The sequence below is a fragment of the Elgaria multicarinata genome, chromosome 4 (genome assembly GCF_023053635.1).
Source record: "Elgaria multicarinata webbii isolate HBS135686 ecotype San Diego chromosome 4, rElgMul1.1.pri, whole genome shotgun sequence".
Lineage (NCBI taxonomy): Eukaryota > Metazoa > Chordata > Lepidosauria > Squamata > Anguidae > Elgaria > Elgaria multicarinata.
Genome location: NC_086174.1, coordinates 53,025,093 through 53,036,328, shown reverse-complemented (window position 1 = coordinate 53,036,328; position 11,236 = coordinate 53,025,093). Strand labels below are relative to the sequence as shown.

Sequence of the window (11,236 nt, the reverse complement as noted above, 5' to 3'; positions counted from 1 at the left end):
GTCAAGCCGCGGCAATGGGCCACATGTTCCGTGGTCTCGGGCTCAGCCCGGGACCATGGAAGAAGCGGGCCTAGAGTGGAGGGCGAGATCCTGGGGCAAGGGGTTGTGGGGCTATGTGAGCTAGCCCTGGTGCAGTCACATGCATATATACTTAGCACTCACAACCACATAAATATTAAATATGTACAAGCATGTGCAATGGGACCCCGGTAAAAGCCCATTTCAGCTCTAGATCTTCTTCCGAGTTTATTTGAGAATTATTTTTTTTGCTTCTTTGGGAAGAGTTTTGTAGGAAAAAAAAGCATGTTTGTCAGGCTGAGCCTGCAAGAATTATACTTGTCACAAAATGAGTGGGAGGATTTTGCAGCCAGCAGCCGCTCACCCTGGAATCTGATGAAAAGACAAGAAAAAGTTATTTCTCCCAAGGAAGTGGAAACAGAGAAGCTGGTTATAAATGTTTTAAACAGATGAGATTATAATTGAAATGGCTTATAATTGGTAAAATAATCCAAAAGAATCCATAAAACTGTCATCTAAGTGAAATGAATAGTCAGTATCCATTAATATAGCCAAGTCTTTGGTTAGTTACTAAAAGCCTGTTTTAACAGGCAGAAGTGTATCTGGACTGTGTTGCTTTTGAAAGTAAAGGTGGGTGAAGGCAGGACTATTTGTGGTGGGAATTCAAATAATAGTGTGGCCGTTACTAAAAAAAAGACATGTTCCATACTTACCACCATGAAATTCATACGTTCAAGTGCCATTGAAATGAACAGCAACATGCTCTATGTGGGGCTGCCCTTGAAGATGGTTCAGAAGCAGCAGCTTGTGCAAAATGCAGCAGCCGGATTGATTATGGGGACCAGACGGTCTGAACATATAACACCAAATCTGGCCTGCTTGCATTGGCTGCCTGTATGTTTCTGAGCCCAATTCATGGCACTGGTTTTGATCTATGAAGCCTTAAGACTGCTTGGGGCCAAAATACCAGATGGAATGCCTCTCCCGGTATGAACCTACCCAAACACTATGATCGTCGTCTGAGACCCTCCTCCAGGCACCTCTTCTGAGGGAGGTTTGGAAGATGGCAACAAGGGACAGGATCTTTTTGGTGGTGCTTCCCTCACCCAAGCAATTGTGGAATGCTCTCCCCAGTGAGGTCCACCATGGCAGGATCTACACTACTGCTTTAAAATGGTTTCTGACAGTAGTGACAAGTGTTGGGGCCCAGGACACACTGCATATGCTGTTTTCAAACCGTCATATTCTGCTTGGTGTAGATCGGGCCCTGGTGTTAACATCTTCATCTTTTCAGCATCAGGTTAAGACTTCTCTCTGCTTCCAAGCATTTGCCAGCATATGATAAGATTTGAACCAGTTTTGGTATTCTTATTATTGATTGTTTTAAACTGATTTTGTATGTAAATGGTTTTTATATTTTGTTTTATTTCGTTAAGGGTTTTAAACTTTTGCCAAGCAGCCAGAGAGCTTTGGCTATTGGGTGTTATAGAAACATAACAAACAATCAAACAAAAACAGAAATGGGAGCTTACACAGTCCTGGAGGGTTGTGTCCTTCATTTTCTTGCATTGATTAATTACCAGTGGAGGTCAGTGGCTTAGGGGCCAGTCGGTGGGGCAGTGAATCCTCTCCAAGTTTCAGCCATAACCAGTCAGAACTCTAAATGAGCTATCTAAAGTGCTTTATATCTTGGATAGCTCCTTTAAAATTCTGACTGGTTCTGGCTGAAACCCAGAGTGGATTCACTGCTCCACTGATGTATGAACCATCAGCTTCCACTGTGTAATACCCTTTTGAGCTCCTAGAGCAAGGCTTCAAGAGGTACTTAGCCTAGGATGACCATATGAAAGGAGGAAAATGCTCCTGTATCTTTAACGGTTGCATAGAAAAGAGAATTTCAGCAAGTGTCATTTGTATGCATCATCATCATCATCATCATCATCATCATTATTATTATTATTATTATTATTATTTATATAGCACCATCAATGTACATGGTGTTGCACACAGTAAAAGAATAAACAGCAACACCCTGCCACATAGGCTTACATTTTAATAAAGGGTGCCAGGTATGCATGCAGCACCTGGTAAAATTCCCTCTTCATCACAACAGTTAAAGCTGCAGGAGCCCTGTCCTCTTGACCAGATGGAAAAGAGGGCAGAGCTCCTGCAGCTTTAACTGTTGTGATGAAGAGGGAATTTCACCAGGGCCAGATCTACACCAAGCAGGATATAAAACTTTGAAAACGGTTTGAAAACTGTATATGTAATGTGTCCTGGGCTCAAACAGTTGTCAAAACTGTTATAAACCATAGTAAAGAGTAGTGTAGATCCTGCCCTGGACAAAGGACACCTACTGAATTTCCCTTTTCTTTACAACTGCTAAAGATACAGGAGCCCTGTCCTCCTTTCCATATGGTCACTCTAAAGACTTAGTCACCTGTGACTTTGAAGGAAATGAAGGGATGCTGTAGACATCTAAAGAAAGGGATGGGATGCCACCCATTCCATTCTGCATGTAAAAGGAGCAGGTGCCTCACATCCCATTTCTCCAGAATACTTCAGATCAAAAGGTGGATCAATCTTTGTATTAGCAGCTGAGCTGCTTGTGGTGTGTTTGTTTTACAGCCAGAAAGAATGCATCATTGACTTGCATCATGCAGGGCTCACAGCCGGACAGGCATTGTGAAGCAACAATGCAGGGCACTCACAAAATGAGAGCTCTCAGCTGCTGACAGAAAGATGTGGGTGGCTGTTATGAATAGCTCACTGTGCCCTGTCTTTGCATCAGTCTGCCAGAGCTCTGTGGAGTTCTACTTGGAAGCCTAATATTTCCAATAGGGCCTTCCGACAGCTCAGGAATTGTGCTCTTAGGTCACAATCCTATGTTTGTTTAGGCATAAAAAGTCCTACAACTCAGCTGGGAGTCATAGGACTTTCTTCTGTCTTAACATGCATAGGATTGCACCTTGAACCTGTTAGATAAGACTTCCCCAACTCAGCGCCCTCCAGATGTGTTGGACTACAACTCCTATCATTCTCAGCTACCACATCATGGCCATTGGGGAAGGTTTAGTTAGGTTAACCAACTGAAAACTAAAAAGGTGCTACAGTTTAAGCAACAGATTAAGGAAGAACATATTTTTGACACATGTGTTTATAAACATTGCAGATGACAAGCACCTTCTTAAAAGAGGTATTCTCCCCTTTACACACAAAAAGAAAGCTTCTTCTAAGGTCATGACCACTACAAGATATGTGTGCCTATTGCTTCTAGTCCGATCTCTCTGATGTTCTCTCTGTCTTTTGTGACTGTTCATCTTGCAATTTCTGCTACTCATTATAAAAGTTCTGCAGGGGTCAATCTCTAGCACCTTATTTTTCCTAGTTTATAGTCTATGCTAGGAGACTTATTCATTCTAATTCTGCTGCCCACTTTTATGTAGTTCAACCCTAGGCAAGTGGTTTCTTCTCAGGGCGTTACTAGACGAGGCTCTAGCGCGCGTTACCTTCCGCAGTCACGTCGAGGCTTCCAGATGACGTTCACGAGGATCCGCCGTTATCCTGCGGTGAAGCCTCTTTCTCCTGACTTTAAAAAAGTGAGTTTTAGGGCGCCTTTTCCTGCCGTCCCGCGGTAATTCGGAGTACGTGTGGGAGGATGTGAGGTCACTGCGGTCCGCACTGGGCAGGAAAAGGCGTGCTAAGGGGGAGTGGTCAGCGGCTTCGGTCAAGCCGCCTCCACCATTTGCGCACAGTCCGCCAGCTGGGGCAGCGCGGCAGAGCGGCTTTTTTTTTTACTCCCCCAGTGACAGTTTGCGCAGGACCGGAGGACCGGAAAAGTGGCTGGTGACTCCTTGCGGTGGGCAGCTACCGTGGCCGCATAATAGCGGTGCTGTACGCTGCCTGTTAGTGTGGGTACCAGGCTGGCAGAGGGCAGAGCTGTTTGTGGGCTGCTGCCATGGCTACGGCCAGATGTGGGTTGGCTCCTTGGGATGGGGCACAGGGCACAGAGGCGGTCATCGCCGCCGACACCTCAGAGGCATGATGGGAGATGTAGGCACAGAGTGGCCATGCAGAGTGCCCATGCAGATGTAGGGTCAGGAAAAGGCATGCTTAGGGGAGTGGCCAGCGGCTTCGGTCAAGCCGCCTCCGCCATTTGCGCGCAGTCCGCCAGCTGGGGCAGCGCGGCGGAGCGGCTATTTTATTCCCATAGCTACATTTCGCGCAGGACCGGAGGACCGGAAAAGTGGCTGGTGAGCTACTGTGGGTGTGGGTGGGCAGCCAGCTGGAGGGAACCGGCTGGCAGAGGGCAGCAAGCGAGGGTGGGCGGTCATCTTCCAGCGGCCACCCGGCAGCAGGTGAGGGAAGCCCCTTTAAAATGGTTCACTGCACTCCCCTGCCCTTCCGATGGACCTCTGGTGGTGCGGAAAGTAACGAGCCCCGTTCTCTCTGCTTAGCCCCTGAATAGGTATCAGGCATGGGGCCAAAAGGGCGGGGCATGACATGGAGACACCAAGAGATCCTAGATCTGCTGGACATTTGGGGAGAAGAAAGGATTCAGGAGCAGCTGAGGGCTAGCCACCACAACTTTAATGTGTTCGAACAAGTGGCACGGGAGATGGGCAGGAGAGGCCATGAGCGAACCGCCAAAGAGTGTCGCACTAAAACCAAGAGCTTGCGGTCAGACTACCGGCGTGTGAGGAACCATAATGAGAGGTCAGGCAACAATGCCACCACGTGCCCCTACTATCAGAAATTACATTCCATTCTCCGTGGGGATACCACGACGCGCCCCAAACGCGTGGCAGGCAGTCTGACAATTACTCGGACACAGTCCACACGTGTAACTTCCCGAGCCACTCAGCCACCACCCTCTCTTCCTGTGGGCTCCCAGGACATGTCTGAGGATGCCAGCGAAACCACCTCACTCAGCAGGGATGTGGACGAAGACACATCAGCTGGTGAGTGTGCCCGTCTGCCTCCCCCAGCCCACCCCTACACCTCCCCACCAACTTCGGCAATGGGACTGCAGAGCCACCCCACAGGCTTGCTGGTAGGGGGTGGGAGGTGGGGGCACAAGCACAGCATCCCATGCCAGTGGGAATCCTCTCTTCTCCACGCAAAATGCCTGGAGGAGGGGGGCCTGGAAGGGCTGCATTTGAGGCCCCTGCATCTCTGGGGAGGGGAAGCTGCCCTTCCCCCTACCTCCAATGCTTTCTCCTACATGCCACCAGATGATGAAGAATCCGGTAATGTAGCTGCAGACTCTGACAGCGAAGCAGGTGAAGGCACCAGCAGCCAGACTGGACTGAACTGTGAGTATGTGCCCACCATACAGCATCCCCACAACCATGGGCATTGATCCTTGGCAGAGGGTGGACTGGCAAATGGTGAGGTATGAGTGTGACATAGGCCTGACTTTGCCTTGACAGGCCCCCCACAACCCACTGAAGGTGGCTCCAGGGACAGCCCAGATAGAGGACGTGCTCCTGGTGAGTACTCTGCACTCCTCAGGTGTGCATGTGTGCTCCTGCAACCACTCAGACATGCTGGGGACATGGCAGCACTAACACACAGGTGTGTGGCCACATGTAGGTAGGCAAGGATCTACACGGCACCCTGGCAGGTGCCCTGTGCTGAATGCCCTGAATGGGGGAAGGTGCAGTTAGTGTGGTGGGTGGGTGTGATTGAACTGCCTTCAGTCCATCACACCAACAGGAGGGGAGCAGTGGGGGAAGATCTTGGGAAGGAGCCTGCAATTCCCCAGATGCACCAAGGTCGATGCTGTGGGAGTGGGAGTGGGAGTCAGCATTCCTCAGCCATGGGAACGGCTCTCACAGATAACAGAACAGCAGAAGTCTGGGGCTGGAATGCAATGTTGTGAGTTAGCCACCCACCAGCACCACTGCCAGCTGCTTAGTTGCTAAGGGCAGTTCTAGGCGCACAACCACACCCTTTCGCTGCCAGGCAGGAAGGGGCACTTCACCTGCTGTGCCCTCTTGTGCAATTGGGCGGCTAGATGTGCAGCAGTGTGCTTGCCCAAGGTGGTGGTGTATCTGTATGGCACTGCACACTCCACCTGATCCTCACCTCCCCTGTTCAGTGCTGCCGCATGTGTCTGAATAGCCAACCTTCTCCACACAGATCCAGGGGTGGCAAACCCCAGGGCCACCCTGTCACCTGCCTCTCGCCTTGCAGAGATTCGCAACCGTCGCTCCCAGAGGAGAGGAGGAGATGCTGCTCTGGAGATCATGCGCCAGGCAGCAGCAGACAACGCCCGCATCCTCCAAATCCTTGAGCGTGACTCTGAGAACTTCAGCCAATATCTGGACATCGCAAGGCAGCAACTCCAAGTAGATGCTGAAAATGGGGCAGCAATGGTGCGCTGTGTGGATAGGGTAGCCACCTGTCTGGAGGAGCTGGTCGGTGGCATGCGTGGTCTGAGGACTGGCCCCCCTAGGCATAGGGATCGCCCTGTGAGGGCACTGCCTCTTACTGGCCCACAAACTGGTGGAGTGAGAGGCAGGGACCCAGTGGAACACCTACTCCCTGGCCCACTCTGGGAGGAGGCTCCCGAACCCCCACCCCAGAGGGAGGCTCCCGAACCCCCACCCCAGAGGGAGGAGACCCCATCCCCACCCCAGAGGGAGGAGACCCCATCCCCACCCCAGAGGGAGGACACCCCATCCCCACCCCAGGAGCAACCTCTTTGTGCCCCACCCCAGGGGGGGAAAGGCAGGGCAAAAGGCAAGGCAGCCCCACCGGCTGTGGGGCCCTACGGCAGGGCCAAGGCAGCCCCACCGGCTGTGGGGCCTCAGCCCAGGGCCAAGGCAGCCCCACCGGCTGTGGGGCCTCAGCCCAGGGCCAAGGCAGCCTCACCGGCTGTGGGGCCTGAGACCAGGGCCAAGGCAGCCCCACCGGCTGTGGGGCCTGAGACCAGGGCCAAGGCAGCCCCACCGGCTGTGGGGCCTGAGACCAGGGCCAAGGCAGCCCCACCGGCTGTGGGGCCTGAGACCAGGGCCAAGGCAGCCCCACCGGCTGTGGGGCCTCAGACCAGGGCCAAGGCAGCCCCACCGGCTGTGGGGCCTCACGGCAAGGGTAAGGCAGCCCCACCGGCTGGGGGGGCTCAGCCCAGGGCCAAGGCAGCCCCAGCAGGGGTGGGGGCTCCGGCCAGAGCAGCCCCAGTGGCTGTGGGGGGGAATGGAAAGGCCAGGAGCAGGCACCTGGAGCCTGCAGCAGCTCCCCCTGCAGTGCCTGGGGAACCACACAGCCCACCTGCCAAGCAGCAGCGCAGGGAGTGGCCAAAGCGTAACCCCAAGGAGCGCCAGCCCTACTCCCCATGAAGGGGGGAAGGTAGTATTGAGTGTGGGGTGGAGTGGGGTGGCTCACCATTCCTCCTAGTCCTGCCAGGGACCCTGGCCAAGCACTGCATAGAAGCGCACACACACCTTTAAGCAAAATATATTAGATTTTTTTTTTATAAACATTAGAAAATTTGTAGTTTTTTTTTAACAAGAACAAAGAAAAGCTTTATTTTTCTGAAAAGCATTATTTTCTTAAACATTAATAAAAAAATAAAAATGGCACAGTCAGGGGCCTTGCTGCTCGTGAGCATCCTGCCTGCAGGATCTCTTTATGGCCCGGACGTCCCGCTCCAGGCGGGTGACCCTCCGTTCCAAGGAGCGCACTGCGAAAGGAAAGATGGTATTAGTGATGTATGCTGCAGCACCCCCCCATGAGCACACCAAACACTAGAGTCACTACTTACTTGTTCTGCGCACCGCCCCCTCTAAGCGGCTGAACGACCGCATGAGGTCCGGAGTGACGGCCACAGCAGCTCCATCACCTGTCACAGAAAAGAAGGGGTGTTGAGGAGGTGAGGGATGGGAGTGGGGAGTGCACAACCAGAACTGTAGTGAGGGAGTGGGTGGGCAGGTGGAATGGTGCACAACCTGGCAGGGAGGAGGCCACATACGTGTTCATTTGGATGCCACTAGACTGATGTGCACCACTCCCTCTCCAATGAATGCGGCCTCTTCCCCAAGCCCCCAAGCAGAAGGTGCGTGGAACCAGCACCAACCCCTGCTTGTGGTAGGGCTGTGGACTTACCAGGTGGTGCGGTGGGTGGGCTGCAGGGAGGTTGCTCTGGCGGGGCCGCCTCAGGAGGGGGGCCTCCCTCCCCACTGCCCTCCTCTGGTTGGTGGTGCTGCTCCTCCTCAGCTCCCACAGGCTCCTGGCACACAGCCCGGAGGCGGGCACGCTGAAGCCCTGTGAAGGTAATAGGCAGGTATGCATCAGTTAGTGGGCCAGGACATTCATTGCGCAATGAGATGCCACATTGGAACCCACATTACATGGGCATGGTAAGCAGTTCTAGGGGCCACTGCCTACATGGAACCAGGATGGGGGATGGGCTTTGCACCTGGCTGCCAACATGCATTATACATGGGCTGGGATGGAGAAATGACAAGTTGGCCAAGGCACTGGCATGAGGCTGAGTGCAACCACCACACAGAGGGGCAATGATTATAGCAGGTGGTGCAGGGCAGCTTCAGCATGGCTGCAGTGTTGGGGGATGGGGCACAGTGATACAAAGGGTACTTACTTGTTGGGCGCCGCTCCTCCCACGAGGGTCGCCCAGCCCGATCCCACAGCTCGTGCAGGAGGGTGTAGAAGGGGGGCTGGGCTCTCCTAGGAGGGCTACCCCGGTAGCACTCCAGAGCCTCAAAGAAGGCCGCCTTTAGGCCTTTGAACTTGCTCCTGCACTGCTCAGCAGTGCGGGAGTAGCCCGCGATGGAGAGGCTCCTTGCAGCCCTCCTGAAAATATCTATAGTCTGGAGGCTGGAGCTCCTCATGAGGCGCTCCGACCTTCCAGACTGCAGGAGGAGCTCAAGGAGCATCTCCATCTCGGGCTCCTGCCAGTAGGTGACCCTCCGAGGCTCCATCTTGACCGGGGTAGGCCTGACGTACGCGCCCCCTGTTGACGTTTTTCGGAACTGTGTACATGCGCAAAGAAGCGGCCGATGCCAATAAGCACGGTTTGCCCTTCGGAGACATACGTTCCCCCTGTTGACGTTTTCCGAGATTGCGGACGTCCGCAAATAAGCGGACGATGGCGATAAGCACGGTTTGCCCTTCGGGCTACATTTAGGATGATTACACGTTGCGCAGTTTGACTGGAGTTTATTATTATTACTAATTTATATAGCACCATCACTGTAGATGGTGCTGTACAGAGTAAACAGTAAATAACATGCATGTGGGCGTACATAGCATATATATTATTGCATACATGTGGGCGTACATAGCATATATATTATTGCATACATGTGGCCGTATATAGCATATATATTATTGCATACATGTGGCCGTACATAGCATATATATTATTGCATACATGTGGGCGTAAATAGCCTAGAGTTGATTGCACACAAGTGGGCATACGCCTGTTACTCTGGGGTAAAGGACTGGAAGGACTGCACAGGGGAAGAAGCACAGTCCAATTTTATGAGGCAGGCTGTCAGCGGCGGTTAGCCCACAGGAACTCTCTGACAGCATCCCGCACCTTGTGCCCTTCCCGGGTGTGGCGATTGGCCTCATTGACGTAGGGCTCGCCCAGAGTAGCCAGCTCAACAAAATTGTGCTCCGCCGCCTCCACGAGCATGGCGTGCCCCTTGGTTTCGCAGATGTTGTGCAGGATGACGCAAGCACTGATGACCGAAGGGATGTTTTCTTCGGCCAGCTCCAGGCGCACGCCTATGCTCCGCCACCTCCCCTTGAGGCGGCCGAACGCCTGCTCCACCACAAGGCGTGCTCGCCTAAGACAGCGGTTGAAGTGGGCTTGCTGTGGAGTGACTGCCCCACCATAGGGTTTCATCAACCACTCACGCAAAGGGTACGCGCCATCCGCAATAATGAGGGGTAGAATCTGCTGGCCGTGCAATCTGATTGTTGGATGGGTAGGCACGAAGACACCTGCATCCATCGTCTCACAGAGGCCTGAGTTGGCAAAGACATAGGCATCATGGTTCTTGCCGCTCCATCCTATTTCCACATTGATGAACCGCCCCTTGTGGTCGCAGGTCCCCTGCAGAATCATGGAGTAGTCATCCTTCCTGTTTATGTATTCTGAGGCTTGGTGTATCGGAGATTGGATAGGAATATGGCTGCCATCCACCGCGCCCACACAATGAGGGAACCCCAGCTCCCCAAAACCATGCATGATCTGTGGGGCAGAAAACACAAAGGGCATATTAGTGACAGCTCCATTGTTCCGAAGTTGCGGACCTCCGCAAAAGTGAGTGCCTGTTCCCAGCGCATTCCCCCACCCCATCCCCCATCCCCCACTCACCTCTGCCACGTTCCCAATCTTGACTGTACGAGCTAGGAGGGTCACTTCCATGGCAAAGCACACCTCCAGGACTATTTGTGCCGCCGTAGAGCAGCCTACCCCGAACTGCTCTGCTGTGGTCCTGTAGACGCAAGGGGTAGCCAGCCTCCATAGGGTGATGGCTAGGCGTTTCTCCACTGGGATAGGTCTACGCATGACAGTCAACCTCCTGTCCAGATGCGGCCGCAACTCCTCCACGATTTCAAAAAAGGTGCCCCTGCTCATGCGGAAATTGCTCAGCCATTGCTCATCGTCCCACTCCTTCAGGACAAAGTTCTCCCACCAGTCCTTGCTCCTCGGCCGGGCCCAGAAGTGGTGGCGTGTCTCACGGACGTAGTCGCCATACGCGGCCAGCATGGCTAGCCTCGTTCGGCAGAGGGCGGCCCGCAGCTCGCTGCGGCGGAGTAGCCACCTCCCCAGTTGTTCCCGCAACTGCCGCCGCCTGGCAGCCACCTGTGCACGGAGGCGCTGATACTCCGACAGAAGCAAGATCAGCATGCCTATGGCCGCGCAAAGATCGTCACGGTCCTTGTCAGGGAGCATAGTTGCCCTCTCTTGGCTATCGTTTCCCGCACAGACGCGCACACACAGCCACCTCTGCTGCCCTGATATGCTGCATCCGGACAATGCACTTCCGCTGGCGCAGCTGTTTCTGCCAGATGTGGGTTGGCTCCTTGGGATGGGGCAGAGGGCACAGAGGCGATCATCGCTTCCGACACCTCAGAGGCATGATGGGAGATGTAGGCACAGAGGGGCCATGCAGACGATTGACCTCAGGTCATATGACACCCGCCACGACCCCCATCAGGAAGTGAGCGCATCAATGTT

At 53.5% G+C, this 11,236-nt stretch overlaps 1 protein-coding gene across 1 annotated transcript; it reads right to left on the bottom strand.

Moving 5' to 3' along the window:
* Positions 1-9,470: 9,470 nt before the first annotated feature.
* Positions 9,471-10,685, bottom strand: LOC134398349 (uncharacterized). Its single transcript, XM_063125634.1, has 2 exons — positions 10,370-10,685; positions 9,471-10,243 (listed from the first exon to the last, which is right to left on the bottom strand). Exons 1-2 carry the CDS (start codon positions 10,631-10,633, stop codon positions 9,539-9,541), a joined length of 969 nt encoding a protein of 322 aa, XP_062981704.1. The 5' UTR covers positions 10,634-10,685; the 3' UTR covers positions 9,471-9,538.
* Positions 10,686-11,236: the final 551 nt, after the last annotated feature.

What these genes read in the sequence shown, in the direction of transcription:
- LOC134398349 (XM_063125634.1), bottom strand. Translation starts at nt 10,633, where the DNA reads ATGAGCAGGGGCACCTTTTTTGAAATCGTGGAGGAGTTGCGGCCGCAT. An exon ending in AGATTGGGAACGTGGCAGAG is followed by an intron (nt 10,244 to 10,369) that starts GTGAGTGGGGGA and finishes TCTGCCCCACAG; the next exon opens with ATCATGCATGGTTTTGGGGA.